The 20845-nt window shown below is 45.4% G+C and overlaps 1 protein-coding gene and 1 long non-coding RNA gene across 5 annotated transcripts in view; one reads left to right on the plus strand and one right to left on the minus strand.

The window, feature by feature from the left end:
• Nucleotides 1-6259, plus strand: part of PLPP4 (phospholipid phosphatase 4) — a 216063-nt gene extending 209804 nt beyond the window's left edge. For 3 of the 4 annotated variants that reach the window (XM_070470292.1, XM_070470293.1, XM_020907871.2), the window contains one exon: nt 5706-6259. In XM_070470292.1, coding sequence (XP_070326393.1) covers nt 5706-5905 — 200 coding nt within the window. In that variant the 3' untranslated portion in view covers nt 5906-6259. The remainder of the gene's footprint in view (nt 1-5705) is intronic. The other variant, XM_020907874.2, reaches the window with a different exon arrangement.
• A 10736-nt stretch (nt 6260-16995) lies between these two features.
• On the minus strand, nt 16996-20445 carry LOC110146806 (uncharacterized). The gene is made up of 3 exons (XR_002316648.2): nt 20317-20445; nt 17389-17737; nt 16996-17199 (listed from the first exon to the last, which is right to left on the minus strand). It is a non-coding gene; the product is annotated as an uncharacterized lncRNA (long non-coding RNA).
• Between the last annotated feature and the right edge of the window lie 400 nt (nt 20446-20845).

The following is a 20845-nucleotide window of genomic DNA, read 5'->3' on the forward strand; positions in this document are numbered from 1 at the left end:
CAAGTGGCTCAGTGGTAAAGAATCAGCCTGCCAAGCAGGAGACCCGAGTTTGATCCCTGGGTTGGGAAGATCCCCTGAAGGAGGAAATGGCAACCAACTCCAGTATTCTTGCCATGGACAGAGGAGCCTGGCAGGCTACAGTCCATGTGGTCCCAAAGAGTCAGATGCAACTTAGTGACTGCACATACACAATTCAGTTCAGTTCAATTGCTCAGTTGTGTCCAACTCTTTGTGACCCCATGAATCACAGCACGCCAGGCCTCCCTGTCCATCACCAACTCCTGGAGTTTACTCAAACTCATGCCCATCAAGTCGGTGATGCCATCCAGCCATCTCATCCTCTGTTGTCCCCTTCTCCTCCTGCCCCCAATCCCTCCCAGTATCAGGGTCTTTTGCAACGAGTCAACTCTTCACATGAGGTGGCCAAAGTATTTGAGTTTCAGCTTCAGCATCAGTCCTTCCAATGAACACCCAGGACTGATCTCCTTTAGGATGGACTGGTTGGATCTCCTTGCAGTCCAAGGGACTCTCAAGAGTCTTCTCCAACACCACAGTTCAAAAGCATCAATTTTTCGGCACTCAGCTTTCTTCACTGTCCAACTCTCACATCCATACATGACCACTGGAAAAAATATAGCCTTGATCAGATAGACCTTTGTTGGCAAGGTAATGTCTCTGCTTTTTAATATGCTATCTAGGTTGGCCATAACTATCCTTCCAAGGGGTAAGCATCTTTTAATTTCATGGCTGCAATCACCATCTGCAGTGATTTTGGAGCCCAAAAAATAAAGTCTGACACTGTTTCCACTGTTTCCCTATCTATCTCCCATGAAGTGATAGGACCAGAAAACATGATCTTAATTTTCTGAATGTTGAGCTTTAAGCCAACTTTTTCACTCTCCTCTTTCACTTCCATCAAGAGGTTTTTTAGTTCCTCTTCACTTTCTGCCATAAGGGTGGTGTCATCTGTATATGTGAGGTTATTGAGATTTCTCCCAGCAATCTTGATTCCAGCTTGTGCTTCTTCCAGCCCAGCATTTCTCATGATGTACTCTGCATATAAGTTAAATAAGCAGGGTGACAATATACAGCCTTGACATCCTCCTTTTCCTATTTGGAACCAGTCTGTTGCTCCATGTCCAGTTCTAACTGTTGCTTCCTGACCTGCATATAGGTTTCTCAAGAGGTGGTCTGGTATTCCCATCTCTTTCAGAATTTTCCACAGTTTATTGTGATCCACACAGTCAAAGTCTTTGGCATAGTCAATAAAGCAGAAATAGATGTGTTTCTGGAACTCTCTTGCTTTTTCGATGATCCAGCGGATGTTGGCAACTTGATCTCTGGTTCCTCTGCCTTTCCTAAAACCAACTTGAACATCTGGAAGTTCACGGTTCACGTATTGCTGAAGCCTGGCTTGGAGAATTTTGAGCGTTACTTTACTAGCGTGTGAGATGAGTGCAATTGTGCAGTAGTTTGAGCATTCTTTGGCATTGCCTTTCTTTGCAATTGGAATGAAAACTGACCTTTTCCAGTCCTGTGGCCACTGCTGAGTTTTCCAAATTTGCTGGCATATTGAGTGCAGCACTTTCACAGCATCATCTTTCAGGATTTGAGATAGCTCAACTGGAATTCCATCACCTCCACTAGCTTTGTTCGTAGTGCACACACTGCTGGGCTCTGGGGAAATGAAGATGAGGCACTCAAGGGGCAGTTAACACTGACAGGTAGATGTGAGCTGAGAGGTGCACAGACAACAGCTTAGAAAGCTAGTGGAGCCCCTGGTCCTCGACAAAGTCCTAAGGGGACATGGAAAACCATCTTCTTCAGCCCACACCAGAAGCCTGGTCAACTTATGTCCTATAGAACTATAGAGACACACCTCTCTGGGAGAAGACGGACCACTCCTTTCAGTTTCTCAAACTTGTCACGCCCCCTCCTTCCTCTGCCCAGAAGACTGCGCTGCCATCCCTGCCTCCACTTCCCAGCAGGTTCTGGTTTGCACCTGCTCAACCTGCAGGGCTGACCCGTGGATCTTGTCCTCAGCAAAACTCCCCTGATCCAGACAAGCCAGATCACCCTGCTGACTGATCTCACAGACCCACTTTCTCCTTCATGGAGCTCACCACAGCTGCTGCTCGCTGATAAAACTGTCTCTTCTCAGTGTCCATCTTAGCCCCTAGGATTGGGAACACATCTCTTTGGTTCAGCCTTGTGTTCTGGTACTGGGCATCACTCTTGACACCTGATCCCCTTGCAAAATATGTGATGGGTGAATGACATCGATGCTGAGTGAGGAGAACCCAACTTGTGTACTCTGGGGACATGGACATCCACACACCCCCCCTTGGAGCCCTCCAGTCCCATGCAACCATATTTGGGGTGAAGTCACTCCCAAGCAGTTTTTTCCCTAACAAGGGCCGCCTGTCTCCTGCCTGCTTTCCTCTAAGCACATGCTCTACAGGAAGGGAACGGGATTTCATTAAGTGGCACTTAATGAGAGTCTCTCTCTTTAAGTCATTTTTTAAATCTTATTCACCATCTTTGTGATAAACAAAGCCCTGAATAACTGCTGAGAAGGCGCCTTCACTAGACCTTCCATTGCCCTAGTTGCTTCTAATAACTATGGTGGCACCTACGATTCCACTTTTTACTCACTCCATTAAATGGGAAAACAGCATTGACAGCAGTCACATGCTCTGGCTTGCTGCCACATCAGTAAGCTTGGGGAACGTACATTCAGAATGATTTGATATCTTTTGGTCCGTGATACACCTCGTGTGTGTGACAAATGCCTTGTCACAGAAAATAAAAGTCAAGTGGCATTATTTATAGGTTTCTCTGTGTGGTCTGTTCAATAGTCAGTGACTCAAACACAGTTGTCCTGGGTCATTTCAGATACTCATAAAAGTAATACCCCGTGGGCCTGTTCTCTGGGGTTATTGGAAAAACAAAACAATGGTGTGTCTCTAAGACTTTGTACATGAAAAAGCCTGGCACATTTCCTGGCACAGGCTCCTGCCCACTGGCGGTATGAAGTTTCTCAATATGAGGACCTTGATTTAATCACATTAATTATGCCTCATGACCCCACGGAGGAATTCATAGTAGGCATTACTTTCCAATTTCTTGGGTGAAATTTTTTTTTAGTTCATGAGTTTATTTAAAATGCTGTGAAAGTGTGGCCGTGCTAAAGAGATGACAACTATAGACTATTGAGTTACTGTGTGAAGGGAAGGATGGGGAAGGATTAGAAAGTCCCCAGTAGTTCTGGGAAGATCCGCTGGAGGAAGAAATGGCAACCCACTCCAGTATTCTTGCCTTGAGAATCCCATGGACAGAGAAGTCTGGTCGGCTGCGGTCTATAGGGTCAAAAAGAGTCAGCTACGTCTGAAGTGACAGCACGCAGTGCTGGAGAGGAACAGAGTAACAGTGATGCATGCTATTTTTTTTTTAATTAAAAAATTTTTTTGGCTACATAACACAGCATGTGAGGTCTTAATTCCCTGACCATGGATCAAATCCTTGTCCCCTACAATGGAAACACAGCATCTTAACCACTGGACTGCCATGGAAGTCTAAGACTATTGTTTTAGATATTGCACTTCAAGCTCTTATTTTGTGGCGTGCACTGTTCAGAAGCAGATCTCATCAAATCATTGTCACGATTAAATGACTTGGATATTGAGATTTCCACTTGAGAGCTGGGGAAACTGAGGTTCAGAGGTGCAGTGACTTGCCCTGGTGGGTCTACAGTGTCTTTGTGATGGTTTCTCAGGTCCGGGGTGAGAATAGAGACTGGATAATTACCACGGCCCCAGGCATCTGCTCTGGGAGCAGAGCTGGGCACCTGGGTTTCACCGTGTCTCACAAGTGGTCCTCTCCACCCTTCTCACCTTGGTGGCCACACATCAGGGTTGAGTGGCCACTCAGCTCTTTCCCTCCTCTTTCTGCCGGGTGGTGGCCAAAGTTGCACCGTGTTTGCGCTCCTATGCAGAGGAAGTAGCCACAATTATTCAGTCTATCTGGCCTGTTAGAATGACTTTTGTTTGCAAGTGATATTTTATCCCAATCAAGGATATGACCTATTTTCTGAAGATGCTCAGCAGAGTTTCGTAATGATCTGCAGGCTGGTCTCAGTAGGTTGACCCTGGGGACCAAATTCCTAGAACATTCGCATGAGAAAGAGTATCAGCTGCCAAACACTTATTCCTGGTGAGGGAACTTAGGTTCAGAGAGGGGAATAGGGACAACACAGGACAGTAACCAGAGCCTAGCTCCCAATTACTGTGCACGTATTCATTCATCCAGGCCTCCCTGATGGCTCAGTGGTAAAGAATCTGCCTGCCAATGCAGGAGACATGGGTTTGATCCCTGAGACAGGAAGATCCCCAGAGAAGGAAGTGGCAACCCACTCCAGTATTCTTGCCTGGGCAGTCCCATAGACGGAGGAGCCTGGCGGGCTACAGCCTATGGGGTCACAAAAGAGTCGGATATGACTTAGCAACTAAGCAACAACATTCATTCAGCTACTTCCCTTCACCAACTTAATTCTGCAGTAGATGGGCAAAGTGCTGTTCCAGCTGTTGAGGAATCAACAGCCAGCAAGCCCCACAGAGCCCCTCCCCTGGTGCAGCAGAGATTCCAGTGTTAATGTTACATCATCACACAGCTCGACACACCACTTGCCATTCTCATCCCCAGGAGATGAGAAAGTGTATCCCTGCCCAGAGCAGGTGTGGGCGATTCACAAAGATAATGATGGTGAAAGTGGAAACCCCCCACCGGAGGATGACACCTTAGCCTGGCAGTACCCTTCACGAGAAATCAGTTTTTCTTGGCAGGGGAGGTTTCTCCATTGCGTTAGGATCTTTTTGGCAAGGATAAACCCATAGACACAGTTTAAAGGGCATGCACACACACACACACACACACACACACACACACAGAGTGAGGGTTGTTGGGGTGGGCCACTTTCATGGGGTCTCTGGTGGACACTAGCTGAACGCCCTCTTTAGCACGGGGTCGCCAGAGGTGGTGGAAGGGCCTGTTTTGCCCACAGGTTCCATCTCCTACCTTGTCTGCAGGGGCCCCCACCACGTCCTCTGACTTGATAAAACCTGCAGCTTGTTGGAGGGTTTAGGCACCTCCCACTGGGAATGTCAAATTTGCCCACCCTGGTGCAGCATAAAATGTTGTATTCACTCTGTGACTCAGAAGTCTCATTCCATCCCTGGGAAATCACTTAACTTTGAGGAGGAGACCAGCATGCCCGCTGGCTTTCTGTGGTGCACCAGCAACATTGCAGGACTCCAGCAGAAACTTGCTAAAGAAAAATGACAGCCCCCGAGGGTATTCACATCCCATGGAGATGGCTGGAACTCTTCTTGCAGAATTCAGAATTGATTTGCAAAATCAAGAATGCAATTCTGAGTTTGTGCTGCGCTCTGCTGCATATCCCATCAATAAAGAGAAGAGTCAAGTACACCCTGAAAAGGGGATATTTAAGTTCTAGAAATGGTGAGGGTTTGTGGAGGCCACCAAGATGTATACCTCCAGGGTCGTTTCTCTCCCCTTATAGTCTTTCGAAGGGTCTCATCAGCAAACCAGTCACCGAAATCAGTAGGAAAGTGCTTTCTGGAAATCACAACTGGCCTCATTTGAATGAATCATAATGCATTTCTCCCGGTTCTGCTCTTCTGTCCTAGATTCATTTGTTGGTGGAGTCATTGGCCTCATTTTTGCCTACATTTGCTACAGACAGCATTACCCACCTCTGGCCAACACAGCCTGTCACAAACCCTACGTCAGTCTCCGAGTCCCGCCCTCGCTGAAGAAAGATGAGAGGCCCACGACCGACAGTGCGCCCAGCCTGCCCCTGGAGGGGATCACCGAGGGCCCCGTATGACCCAGACCTCGGGGGATGGACTCTGAGCTCAGACCACGCTCTTCCACCCTGACCTCATCACACAGTAGAAGAGTTTTCTGTAATATGTTTCTCATCTGTTGTTTCTCCAAGTTCTCCTTCTGCTCTCATTTTGCCGATGGTGATCCTGCTACATCCCATGTCTACTTTCAACTCTCCTGAACTGGTCAAGAGAGGGGCCCAGGAACATTTTGTGAGAGACACGTGGAAGGCGGCTGCCAGGGTGGGCTGGTGCAGCCTTGTTGATTCCTCCTTCCGAAATGTTTGCCATCGTGGCCACCGTCCTATGAGTTCATGGTTGTAAAACATAATAAAACATCCCACAGGAAGACATGGTGTTGGCAGTTCAGTGCACAGATCATTCCGGGCCGTGGTGAGTTTCACATCCACCCCCAGGGTGGAGAACCGGCCCAGCCCTAGCTGTGGTGGTTCTAGGTACTGAGCTTCGGGTAGAGGCTGACAACCTTTGAGAACTGTCAGCTGATCACAGCTCTGAAATGGAGTTGCAGAGTGGAGCTGCAGCCTTGATATCTCTGCTGCTGCTGCTGCTAAGTCGCTTCAGTCGTGTCCGACTCTGTGTGACCCCACAGACAGCAGCCCACCCGTCTCCGCCGTCCCTGGGCTTCTCCAGGCAAGATCACTGGAGTGGGCTGCCATTTCCTTCTCCAATGCATGAAAGTGAAAAGTGAAAGTGAAGTCGCTCAGTCGTGTCTGACTCTTCACGACCCCACGGACTGCAGCCCACCAGGCTCCTCCGTCCATGGGATTCTCCAGGCACGAGTACTGGAGTGGGTTGCCATTGCCTTCTCCGTTGATATCTCTAGGGCTCTTTGAATCACTGAATCTGTTACCAAGGCCAAGCTCAATCTGGTCATCCCACTGAGCCAATAATTGGGAGATAAGGTTTTGAGGCAAGGAATAGTGACTTTATCTGGAAAGTCAGGCATCCAAGGAGATGGTGGACTAATGCCCTACAGCACTGTCTGATGGGGTCTGGATGCTAGTTCTTTTTATGGAACAGAGAGAGGGAGGAGGTCAGGGAACTATGTATAAAGGCCATAAATCTTGCAGAATATCTCCTGATTTGGTCATCCTCAGGGAAGGGATGTATTAATTTCTTCTTTCCCACAGCCACAGGAGCAGGGCAGGGAGTTTCCCTGTGAGCTGAACAAAGACACTTTAGTTTAACATTCAGGCTGAGGGATGGGGTTCCCTGAGGCAGGCCATTATGTGTGCTTATAATTACAGATAGCATCCTTTCAGTGGTTAGAGTAACAAAAGCAGCAGAAAGCAAAGGTTAAAGTAAAAGAAACACGAAGGCGGAGTCAGATTTTGTTCTTCCCTGTTACAAATTTAGAAGGAAATGAGATGAATCATCTCACACACAGGTTTCACACAAACAGGAGGAAAATAAAGACGGCGAGCATGGGGACAGGGTCAAAGCAGTGTTCTGAGGGCAGAAGGTACCGTAAACTTTCAAGGGTATGGCTGGGTGATGCTGGAGTAAAAGCTGCCCCTGGGTAGGAGGTTTTCCCCTTCAGGATCCTGGTGCTCAAAGGGTTCTTCACATGGCAGCAGCGGGTCCCCAATCCTGTCTGGCTGGTGGTGTTTCAGCATGATGGGGCTCCTGCAGAAGGTGCCAGAACAGAAACAGAAATATGCTGTCTCTGGCTCAGCTCTTCTCACTGTTTAAATGTGGCCAGAGGAGAACTGTGTGCCGTCTGAGTACAGAGCCCGCCACTCCTCGGCCAGCTTGCTCTTTTCAAAGCAGCGAGCAACCTTCCGTTCAGTTCTGATCAGACATGCCAAGTGGTTCTCCAGATCCTCCAACCATGGGATGCATTTCTGATGTCTGAAGACTGTCACTTTCCAGCAGTCCCTGTAGCAGACTGCATCTGTAGGGACTCGAATGGCTGTCGAAGCGGTTGCCGTTATAGCTCTGCCCTGTGCATGCCAGTTAGAACCATCAGGGGGTCTTTGATCAGCCATCTCGGCTGTGGGCTAAGCCTAGGAGTGCCTGTACCACTTGTAAAGATCTTATCAGGTGAGCTCCAGTGCAGCTCTCTAGAGCTATGATCGTTTCAACCCTGTGTCCACACCTGCCAGGGAGCAACTATCCTATTGTGGGATAAGGAGAGGGGAAGTCTTGAAGTCCTTCCAAAGTCAGATATTTTTAAATTGCAGCAGTTACATTCACTAGTAACTTTGAAAACATGTATGAGATGCTTTAAAAGCTAAATCATAGCAATTCATAAGACAATTTTAAATCTGACTTCCCTGATGGCTCAGTGGTAAAGAACCCACATGCAATGCAGGAGACAGAAGAGATGAGGGTTCGAACCTTGGGTCGGGAAGATTCCCTGGAGTAGGAATGGCTACCCACTCCAGTACCCTCGCCTGGAAAATATCCCATGGACAGAGGAAACTGGCAAGCTACAGTCCATGGGGTCACAAAGAGTTGGACATGATTAAAGAGACAAAGCATGCAGCAAATAAATCCAGAGCCAAAATTCATATAAAATAAAAAAATTGAAACAGTATTCTGATCTTACTAAAAATTCTATAATTTTGAAACTAAAGTCAAATATAAAAATACAGGAAAAGAATCCTTTTGCTACCTGCTGTTAAAAACAATCCACCCAATGCCACCCATATATTTCTTTGATTCTGGTTTTCCCCCTACTCTGCATAGCAAGCAGGAGGAAAGTGAGAGAACCACACTTCAGTTCATGATGATGACTTAACACTCTGGACCATGAAATGTAAATTTAATATAAAAGCTTATGTTTAACGATAAATAGAAGGACACTGAAAAGTAACAAAGCCCAGAGCATTGTTACTGCTGATGATTATTAAATTGAAAGTCCTAAGATAGGTCATGTAAAAGCTTTCATTAAATTGTAATTAAAATCACTAAGGATGTAATAACATGAAGTGTATGGCAGGACCCTTAGGAGACATAATTAACAGGATGAGCCAGTTCACAAAACGCAGGTGTTTCTGTGGGTGCATGTGTTTTAATTTCATGCTCTATTAAGATGAAGGAAATGTAGCATCACAAAGCACTAATAAAATGGCTGAGAATGAAGTCATGTGCTCCCCAGCCCCTGGTCTTTTTTGGATGTGAGGGGTTACTAATTCAGTTTCTGGCAAAGCAGGTTGTAGACGGTTCACACAGAGCCCAGCCAAAAGCTGTAATCCGTGAGGCTCTTCCCTCCCGGAGAGAGCGTGCTCAGAGTCCATCTGTATTGGCTAGAACTCTGTCCTGTGGCCAACCAGAAGTCAGGGGGCTTGCAGGGGAGAGTCTGCATCATTTTCCTCTGCTCCCTTTCTCCAGGTCCTCAGGTTACTTGCACATGGGGGCGTGGTAGTTTTCTTGTTCATCTGGTTACTGATTCCCAGGTGCCACCCCAGAGCTCCTGAATTAGACACTGGGGAAAGAGAACCCTGAATCTGTAGTGAGGACTCACAAGCAGTTCTCAGATCCCATGCCTGAAAGTCTTTCTCCTGCCTCCCTTTCTCCTAGAGGGACAGGCTGGAGGGGCAGGGGGCCAGTCTATGGAGCTGTTCTCAGGGCGTCTTCTTCTCTGGGAGGGAAGGGTCTCGGAGATGATCATGTTGCTTTATTTTCTGTTGGTATTTCCATCTGTGCTGCGTGCTGTGTCCCATGGAGCCACAGTTAGTTCATCCTCTGAAGTCCAAATCCCCAGAGTCTCCCTTGATGGTTTCTTTTCCCTGATTCCCTTCGTCCGATGCATAAGCAACACTTCTTGGTTTTACCTTCAAAATACTCCCCACACTTGCCCATGCCTCACTCACTCAGTTCCCGCCCGCCCCCCCCCGACCTTAGCTGTGGCCACCCTAGTCCAGGGGGTCACCCTGTCTCACGTGAATGGCTGTGATGCCTCCTACCTACCTCACCATGTCCACTTCTGCCGCCTAATCCACGATCCACTCAGGAGCCAAAGTGTGTGTGTGTGTGTGTGTGTGTGTGTGTTGCAGGGCCCAGCCCTGAGACCAGGTGAATATCCTGGGGCAGGAGATGTATGAAATATAGTCAATATGTAATTCACAACTCACACGGTTTATTGCATCCAATTAGCACACGACACAGGTTAGACAGAGTAGGGAAAAGAGAACAAGTGGGTAGTGAGCCCTCCCAGGAGAAGCCCAAGAAGGAGATGACTCTGCACAAGCAGTCAGACAACAGGGCACAGGGCGGCTTTGTCCAGAACAGCTGCCAGCAGCCTGGAGTCGGGTCCTTTCAGCAGAAGAGCCTTGTAGCCACATGACTTGGGGGTCTTTTTTTAAGGAGGAACAGGGGAGGGTTCTTGTCTCTAACAGTTGTCCCTTCTGTGTCCGTGATGTACGTGGCCCATCAAACTTCCCCCCTTAGTTTATCTCTCATGGACACCCACAGTCCTAGGGCAGGTCTTTCAAAACAACTCACGTGGACGTTCGCATTGACCACTGTGACTCTGTTTCGGGCTACTTAACATGTCCTAAAAACATGGCTTAAACCCTATAAGTTTCACAGAAAACAGATCACATCATAACTGTGTTCTTTTTTGTTATTCAGGTATTATTTATATTGGGCTTCCCAGGTAGCTCAGTGGTGAAGAATCCGCCTGCCAATGCAGGAGGCTCAAGAGATGTGGGTTTGATCCCTGAGTAGGGAAGATTCCCTGGAGGAGGAAATGGCAGCCCATTCCAGTATTCTTGCCTGGGAAATCCCATGGACAGAGGAGCCTGGCAGGCTACAGTCCACGGGGTCACGAAGAGTAGGACACGACTGAACCATAATACTATTTATATAGAATAAACTCAACATTTTTTGAATGTCCAGTGTTTTGAATTTTGATCACTGTACACAGCTATGTGACCACCACCACTGATTAGAAGTGCTCCCTCCTCCTGGAAGGTTCCTTTTTGCCTCTGTTTTCCACGCCCTTCTCCATCTCTAGCCCCAGGTGACTGTGGATCTGCTTTCTGTTGTAAGGTTATACATTTTCTGCATGCATGCGTGCTAAGTAGCTTTAGTTATACCCAACTCTTTGTGACCCTGTGGATTGTAGCCTGCCAGGCGTCTCTGTCCTTGGGATTCTCCAGGCAAGAATACTGGACTGGGTTGCCATGCCCTTCTCCAGGGGATCTTCTCGACCCAGGGATCGAACTTCCGTCTCTTATGTCTCCTGAACTGGCACGCAGATTCTTTACCACTACCACCACCTGAGAAGCTCTGTGCCTTTTCTAGAATGCTGTTAAATACAAGTACATAATACGCGGCCTTTTGATTCTGACTTCTGCTGGTTTTGCCATCTAGCCTCCTCCCCCACATCTGCTCCGGCTGCCTCCTCTCGGTTCACACGTCAGCTGAGTGGTTTACCGCCTCTGCACCTCTGTGCCCTCTGCACCTCTGTGCCCTCTGCATCTCTGTGCCCTCTGCGCCCAGCAGCTCTGCCCAGCTCTCCCTCTTTCTCCTCTTCCTGGTCTCAACTCAGATGCCTTCTCTGGGCATCATTCACCAGGCCAGTCTTCTGCTCTTCACTCACATGCACACACACACAATTATTTTTCCCTCAGGTTCCCCTATTAAGTTCCTTCATGTCACAATTACATTATTCATCTATTCTTACAGGTTGAATTGCCTCCCTTAAAATTCATCTATTGAAGTCCAAACTCCCAGTATCCTAGGATGTGACCTTATAGGGAGAGAGGGTCTTTGCAGAGGTTACCAAAGTTAAAATGAGGTCATTGTTGTTTTTCATTCTCTCAGTCGTGTCTGACTCTTTGCTACCCCCATGGACTGCAGCATGCCGGGCTTTGCTGTCCTTCACTGTCTCCCGGAGTTTGCTGAAACTCATGTCCATTGGATCGGTGAGGCCCTCCAACCACCTCATCCTCTGTCGCCCCTTTCTCTTCCTGCCTTCAATCTTTCCCAGCATCAGCATCTTTTCCAATGAGTTGGCATTAGGGTAGTACTAATCCAATATGATCAATGTCTTTATAGAAAGGGGAAGCTTGGAGATAGGCCTACACAGAGGGAAGACCGAGTGAAAACCACCATGGACACGCCAGAGAGAGAAGCCTCGACAGACCCTTCACTCACAACCCTCAGAGGACCCCACCCACTGAGACCTTAGCCTTGGACTTTTAGCTCCAGAACTGTGAGATGATAGGTTTCTGTTGTTTAAGGCACCAGCTTGTGGTACTTTGTTACTGCAGCTGAGCAATCAAATAGATTTTTTTTCCATCCTTTCCTCACCGCAGTGTAGGTCTGGTGGGTGAAGGACCCATCTGTCTTGTGTACAGTTCTGTTCCCAGGGCCCAGCACAGAGGAAGCCCTTGATATGTTGCTGAATTAGTGAATGGGAACATCCTCTTATTTTTTCTCACGGTTATCCTTCTAAGATTGGCTCATGAAGTTTAAGTTACCTGCTCAAGGTGACACAGCTAAAAGCAAGAGAATTTTTGATTCCTGGTCCTGCATCATTCCAATTATTCCATAGTTCCCTGAGGGCCAGCTTGAAAAAAAAAGAAAATCTACCAGCCTTCCCTTCTCACAGAATATGGAATGCTTGTTCTCCTTGAAGTGCTTCAGAAGGTTCACATTTGGGCTGTGCCCTGCCTGCATGCTTGCTCAATCTTGTCCAACTATTTGTGACCCTGTGGATTGTAGTTCAGCAGGCTCCTCTGTCTAGAGAACTTTCTAAGCTAGAATACTAGGGTGGATTGCCATTTCTTCCTGCAGGGAATCTTCCTGAGCCAGGGATTGAACCCAGGTCTCCTACACTGCAGGCAGATTCTTTATCACTGAGCCACTGAGGAAGCCCCTGGGCTGTGGAGGGAGAAGCAAAAATAACAACAAAAGAATGTATCAACCAAAACTAGATACCTTGAAGGAGGTTGTTTACATTAAACAAAGCAAACCAACCAACTTAACAAAAGACTTCTTTCCTTAACCTAAGTATTGAACATCACATTATTATCCCAACCCATCCTCATATGATCTAATTTATTACCGTTTTATTTTTAAATTTTTATTGAAATATAATTGATTTATAATGCTTTGTCAGTTTCTGGTGTAAAATGATTCAGTTATATATATATATATATAAGGGCTTCTCCGATAGCTCAGCTGGTAAAGAATCCACCTGCAATGTGGGAGACCTGGGTTCGATCCCTGGGTTTGGAAGATTTCCTGGAGAAGGGAACAGCTACCCACTCCAGAGAATGTAAAAAAAAAAAAAAAAAGACACACACTCTCTCTATTTATCTATCTATATATATAGACTCTATTTTTTTTTTTTTACATTCTCTTCCATTAGAGGTGATTACAGGATACTGAGTCTAGTTCCCTATGCTGTTCAGTAGGTCCTTTTGGTTGCCTATTTTATATTTAGTAGTGTGTGTATTTTAATTCCAATCTCCTAATTCCCCCTGTTGGGAACCATACATTTGTTCTCTGGGTCTATGATTCTATTTCTCTTTTAGAAATAAGTTTATTCGTATCCTTTTTTAAGATTCCACATGTAAGTGATATCATAGGATAATCTCTATGTCTATGTTGCTGCAAATGGCAGTTTTATTCTTTATATGGCTGAGTCATTTTCTATTGTATATATTTAATCTATTCATCTGTCAACCGACACTAGTTGCTTCCATATCTTGGCTGTTGTAAATAGTGCTGCTATATTACAATTTGATTTACAAAGATCTTTCAAGAACCTATCTATTGCACACTTGCCCGTTGATTAAAACATACCTATAAGCTGTTGACCTGAGACAAATAGACCACCAGATATTTCTCCAACAAAGATGGGTTTATTTGGTATCAGCAGAAAATTCCATTCAGGGTCTGAAATCACAGCAAGCAAGTCGCCCCCTGGCAAGAGAAGGAGAACACTTGTACAGAGGGAAAGGGAAGCTGGGTGGACTACACTAAACAGAGTCTAGGCTTTCCACTGACTGAGTCCTTGTCAGGAAAGAAGATTCTTCTTCCTCTCCGGCTCTACTATGCTCACAGGGCGTGAGAGCTCCCCCTTCTGGTCTCCCAACTGAATTTAATTGAAGCTTCTGTTTATTGAGGAGGGCATGGCAACCCACTCCAGGATTCTTGCCTGGAGAATCCCCATGGAGAGAGGAGCCTGGCACGCTATAGTCCATAGGGTCGCAAAGAGTGGAACGCGACTGAAGCGACTTTGCATCTCTTTGTTAACTTTTTTACAAAACCAAGAGGTATTTGCCCAAAAGACTAGAAAAGAAGAGGACAGGTAGCTCTTAATTTGACGCGCGAAGAACTGCGAGAGAGCAAATTCAAAGCACCGAGTTTATGGGGCTCTGCTTTATCACGCTTTGCAGATACTGTACTTTTTACCAATTGAAGGTCTGTGGCCACTGTGCATCAAGCAAGTCTATCAGCACCGTTTTCCCAACAGCGTTTTCTCACATTGTATCCCTGTGTCACATGTTAGTATTCTTGCAACATTTCAAACTTTATTATTATTATTATATTTGTTATGGTGATCTGTGATCAGTGATCTTGGATGCTAGTACTGTGACCCTTGAGACTCAAACGATGGTTAGTGTGTTTTAGCAGTGAAGCATTTTTAAAGTAAGATATGTGTATTTGTTTAGACACAGGGCTGTTGCACACTTAGACTGCTGCTGTTTAGTCAGTAAGTCGTGTCTGACTCTTTGCGACCCTGTGGACTCTAGCCCTCCAGATTCCTCTGTCTATGGGATTTCCCAGGCAAGAACACTGGAGTGTGTTGCCATTTCCTTCTCCAGGGGATCTTCCCAGCCCAGGGATCAAACCTGTGTCTCCTGCTTGACAGATGGATTCTTTACCACTAATCCACCTCAGAAGCACCTTAGTAGACTGCAGGATAGTGTAAACATAACGTTTATAGGCACTGGGAAACCAAAAAAACTGGAGCGGCTCACTGTATTTCGATATTTGCTTTATTGCAGCTGTCTGGAGCCAACCCACATTATCTCTGAAGTCTGCTTGTACACGTGGAAAAGTGTCTGGGAAATGAGGGCAGGCAAAGGAGAGCAAATATATTATTTCTTTAAGTGGCTGAACCCTGAAGCAGGTTTGCAATGAGACAGCTCATTAGGGGAAGTTTTTTTTTCTCATGGTGCCTAAGTGATATAGCTATCGCTTTAATGGGAAATTAGTTAAGTTTGGGGAATGACAGAGCATTTAATTTGCAGTTCGGCAACGGTGTGTTCTAACTCTTGCTCTTTTCTTTTCAGCGGTTCCTTCTCTGTCTCTGTGTCCTTCAGAGTGTCTTTTCTGGGTTTCTGTACATTGATGTGTGTCTGTGACTTCTACACTCATCTTTCCTTCTGCCAGTGTGTCTCTGCCCCCACACTCCCTCTCACTTTCTCTGGCCACTGCTCTGGCGGTGCAGAGCCTGACAGTCTGTGTAAAACTTCATCAGCCTCCCTCACGCTGAAAGCCGAGCTCTTTTGTTCCACCCAGGAGACAGAGAAATCCTTTTAAGTGTAGGAATGCTATCTCATTATCCGGGGGCTGGAGAGAGGAATGCCTCAAACTTTGTCATTTCAGTAAGAAAGACCTTTGAAATCTTTATAATTATCTGCACATTCCTGTCTACTTTTACCCAACAGTTAAAATGCGGGTGAACAGTGCTGAATGCCCACTGGCTGATCCAGGAAGGGGAGAGCGATTTATTGAGATGTTAGTTTGGGTTCTGTCTTTGTGGCAGGGGAAATCAACACGATGAGAGGCTTTTTTGTCCTGTTCTCTGGGTTTCTCACTCCTCCAGATCCCGAGAACCTGCTGGGGTTACTGTGGGGATGGTGCTGGGTGTTTCAGGGGAGCAGGGAGGCAGGAAGGGCTTCCTACGGGTGGGGGGGAGGGGGGGCAGAAACAGCACAAGTCCACGTGTCAAGCTGCCCCTTAGGCATTGAGGAGACATCAGTACACAAAACAGACAGATATTCCTGCATGTGTGGAGCTCACACTGGGTAGAGACCGAGAATGATGGTCTCAATGAGGGAAAAGGGCTTCCTGAGTAACGTGGGAGAGAAGTGGAGGTTTGGCTGTGTGACCTTCCTGGAGAGGGGGTACCCTGCCTACACCTTGGAGCCCTCAACCTTAACCAAGACTCTGAACCTCAACCCAGATCGACAGACACCAAAGCCGCAAGAAGGAGCAGAATCACTACACCTGAGGGACTGCATGGGCTTGGGCAGAGTGACTTGGCAAGGACTGGAAACCATGGGCTCCTCTGCCCCCCGAATGTTCTCCTCTGAGACCCCCAGAGTCCTTCCCAGAGCTGGGTTAGAACAGTCCCCAGTTCACTCAGCCTGGGTTCCTTGCCAGGCCAGAAGGATTGAGTTGGGGACTCAAAATCAAAATTAATTTGACTTAAAGAAAAAAAAGTAATTTGACCTGTGTTGCCCCTCTTAAGTAAATAACTTCCAAGTCTGACTCAGGCTTCAGTGGAAAGTGTGTGCTCCACGGCGTTGTACAGATACATGAATTTTTTGCTTTTCAGGATGTTGTCCCTTATTCCCTTTATATCTGTTAATTCAGTCTTATGTTTTGGTTGAAAAAGAAAAACCATAGTTGAGTGGGTAAGAGTGATAGCTCTAGAATTTTTCAGATCTTAGCTCAAACACAAATTTACACCCATAGATTTATATCTCACTTGTATCATGTGACCTTGGGCAAGTTACATAGATTCTCTTACCTTCAGTTTGTTGCATCTGTAAAATGGTATCACGGTAGTGTTTATTTGAGATGTTATATGAGAATTAAGAAATCAATACACGTAAAGCATGCAGGTAAAAGTGCTTGGCATCTGACAAGTAGCTGAAAAGTACTGACTCTAATTTTTACTTTTTCTTACTGACTAATCTTGGAGAAAGGGACCATCAGAGATCACCCATCATGAAGTTTTGAACTAGATGACATCTAAAGTTCAGTCCTTCTCTAATTCTCAAGGACAATGGCCTCTCATATGGTTTAGTCTCCTCTCTTCCTTTAACTAACACTGGGTTAAAGGTATGATTGCAAATTAGACTAAGAATACTAAGAATACAGTGGCTCGACGCTTTATTGAGGAAGATCTGGGGCTCACAAAAGACCAAGAACCATCTGAGCCATTCAGGAAGAAGATAAGCAGTGTTTGGGTTGTGCATACTGCAGCATTCTCAGCCTGGTTCATAAACACATCTTCCCTACGTTGCAACATTGGGCCTTCCAGTAGGTGATGAAAATTGTCCCAAAGAGTGAGTGGCTAATTTGAAAAATAAATGAAAACTAAAAAGAAGAGTGGAGAAGACATTGAAACAAATAAGTTGGCTCATCTTACTCCCAGAAAGTAATTTGCTAGAAGGGGGCTAGAACCTTAACAAGGCTTTTCACTTGCATAAACTCTGGGTCTTTATTGGAATGGGCTTATTCAAGGGCCCTTTGGTTACCTTACCTTTTGGTCCCTTGGGAGGGATGAAGGACAGTGGCTTCTCAAGCCTAGAGCTTAAGAATGAGCTATTTGAAGTGGTAGGAGAGCAAGGGTGGTAACTGTCCTCAATATGCAGATAATCTTGACTGTTAAGTGTCTGCAGGCCAGACCTTCCATCTCTTCAATATCTTTGAGATGGATTCCTCAAGTACCATTAGGTAGTGGATCCAAGACGGCTACATAGTACAAGCCTCAGTCTTCTTATCTGTAATGTGGCAATAATTGCCCTAGTAACATCAACGAGATGACGACCAAGAATAAAGCAGAGGGGAAAATCTTTCCCTTTTACTTTTCTATATTCTCAGCTGGAGCCCTGAAACAAAGCACAGGTTAAGAGGAGAAAAACAAGTTGATTAACATGAGTACTACACATGTAGCACATGGGAACACCAACAGGTGAGTAAATAACAGAGGTGGCTTGGAACTCAGGCTGAAGTAACATCTTCAGCAGACAATAAATTTGTAGAGAAATAACAACATAGAAGGTGATTTTAGGCTTCCAAGGATGGCAAACTGTAAGACGGTAAATCTATTGGAAACCAGTGGCAGATCAAAGCTAGTTAGTAAAATTTATTATGTAAATTTGTCTCCAGATGGATATGAAGTTGTCTAAAGTAGTGTCTAGGCAACACAAAGTTGTGTCCAGTGACAAACTTTTGTCCTTCTAGATAGAAAGTCCTGCTTCTAGGCAAATAGTGAGAAGGCAGAACACTTTTTTTTTGTAACTGCTTTGTCTTAATTGCTTTTCAATTCAAAAACAGTCTTTTTGCCAAAGTGTTAATATTTTGGGGTTACATATTTTTATTTCCTTCCAGCTCATCTGAGACAATGAGTATGGAAGCTTACAATATGACTGGACAATATTTCATGTTCTCTCTTTTATTCACTTATGTCCTTCCATCTGTAGTTAAGCATCTGTGGGTTGTCATGAAGCAGAGTGTGGAAGTTAAAATGACACCCTTGGCAGTGCTAGCTCAGTAGTTAAGCTTGCTCCCTTCCGCTTGATCTGCTGCCTGGGAGTCACAAGACCTCTTTGCTTTGTGAACATCACTTTGAATTCTTCCACTAGTCAAAACAGCCAAATGGTGGGGACTTGCCTCGGGGAAACTTCTACTCCAAGAAGGAATTGCTCTGAGTCAGTAGGAGTGACTAAGAGAGATTCTGGAGGGAAGCCGTTGATGTGTCATGGCCTCATAATGAATTCATCACTCAGAAGGCTGCTCACTATGACTTTCAGAATGATCTCTCCCAGTTGTTTATCACTAAGAGTAATAGAACACTTGGGAGAGACATCAACATAATGAACAAACTTAGAAATGATGATCCCTGCACTTCTAATAAGACAGAAAATAACAGGGAAATGTTATAAAGAAATAACAAGTCAAAATAATATCAACTCCCACCCCCTGAGAGCAAACCAAGACTTCACTGCAGTTTCAGTCCCTCCCAGAAATGAACTTTAAAACAGTTAATCTAAAATTTCCTGATCAAGGATCAACACTAATACCAGTGAGCTAACTGCACAGTAAAGACCCCTCCTGTTCTTTTCCCCCAAAGGAAGGCGGCCTGGCCTGAAACAATTCTTTCATTTTGCTAATAACTTCTTTCCTTATCCTCTAAAACTTTTCATTTTGTACAACTCCTCTGAAAAGAGTTGGATGCTGCCTGGCTCATGAATTCATGAACACAGTCAATTGAAATGACTGTCAAGTCAAATGAAGTTTCAAATTGAAACTTCAAATTTACTTGGTTGAATTTTTTTTTTAACAGAAACATCTATGACTTTACGAGTTTACATTGGAAACCTACCTTATAAATAGTGAGTCATAACTATTAAGAGTCAGTATTTCACTATTAAGAGTGAGTAAAGAAAACATCTGGTCCTGTCACTTCATGGCAAATAGATGGGGAAACATTGGAAACAGTGACAGACTATTTTCTTGGGCTCCAAAATCACTGAAGATGGTGACTGCAGCCATGAAATTAAAAGATGCTTGCTCCTTGGAAGACAAGCTATGACAAATCTAGATGGCATATTAAAAAGCAGAGGCATTACTTTGCCAACAAAGGTCAGTAATAGTCACAGCTATGGTTTTTCCAGTAGTCATGTATGGATGTGAGAGTTGGACGATAAAGAAGGCTTAGCACTGAAGAACAATGCTTTTGAACTGTGGTGTTGGAGAAGACTCTTGAGAGTCCTTTGGACTACAACGAGATCCAACCAGTCAATCCTAAAGGAAATCAAACCTGAATATTCATTGGAAGGACTGTAGTTGAAGATAAAGCTCCAACACTTTGACCACTTGATGTGAAGAGCCAAGTCATTAGAAAAGACCCTGATAGGGAAAGATTGAAGGCAGGAGGAGAAGAGGACAACGGAGGATGAAATGGTTGGATGGCATCACTAACTCAAAGGACATGAGTTTGGGCAAATTCTGGGAGATGGTGAAGGTCAGGGAAGTCTGGCATGCTGCAGTCCATGGGGTCACAAGGAGTCAGATGCAACTGAGTGACTGAACAACAAGAGGAAACATGGAAACTTACAAGAATAAGTTTGTCAAGAATAATTAAAGGCAATCCCTATATATTTTAAACATTATCAGTCCTCAAAACGTCTGACTGACTGTTGATGTGAACAAATTCATTTCTAACTGTCCTGGATAATCTCGTGCTTTTTCCTCAGACAAGACCATGATGGGTACCATGGTTCTTCAGTAATGGCCATGGTCAAAATGGTGGCTGGAAAGACCAGACTCCTAATGGGTAACAGAATCCCCAGAAGGTGTAGGCTCATCGGGGATGATAGCAGATGAAGTCACCGTTTAGTCTTGTATTCAGCAGTTTCATGTAATCCATAGACTCTGCCCCAGCCCCTTCAATCACTTTCGTTACCTTGAAGTGGTTATATAATTTTGTGTCCTGTTCTGCAGCCTTTCTCCTTGGTAGCTTTCAACTTTGGGGGAAAACTGCCCATTCTTTTCTCTGTCCAAGTGGTAAGTAAGAGGCTGGCCCCATCTTAGCTTCAGAGGTGAAGCACGTGACCGAGCCTGGCCAATCAGTGTGCTGCATGCTTCTGAGCTTAATGATTGGTAAAGGGGTAAACATGTGACCCAAAGCAGACCACTCAGAGCTGTTGAGACTCAGTTTCAGAACTTCTGTGGGACCCATAGAAAAAGAGATGTTCTCTGTTGCTTGAGATTGCTGTCAGGATGGAATGGAAGCTTCAAACAGCTGCAGCCATCTTACCAGAAGAAGGCATCTGCTTGTAAGTGGGGCCCACACAGAGGAATTCAGAACCAAAAGATAGAGAAAGTGAAGTGGAAGACATTGTCTGGGCCTCTCCACCATCTGTTCCAGAAACCAACCCTACCCCTGACTTTTAAGTTATTTGAACCAATGAATTCCTTTTTCTGCTTTAGCC

This window comes from Odocoileus virginianus, chromosome 7, assembly GCF_023699985.2.
Source record: "Odocoileus virginianus isolate 20LAN1187 ecotype Illinois chromosome 7, Ovbor_1.2, whole genome shotgun sequence".
In the NCBI taxonomy this organism is placed as follows: Eukaryota; Metazoa; Chordata; class Mammalia; order Artiodactyla; family Cervidae; genus Odocoileus; species Odocoileus virginianus.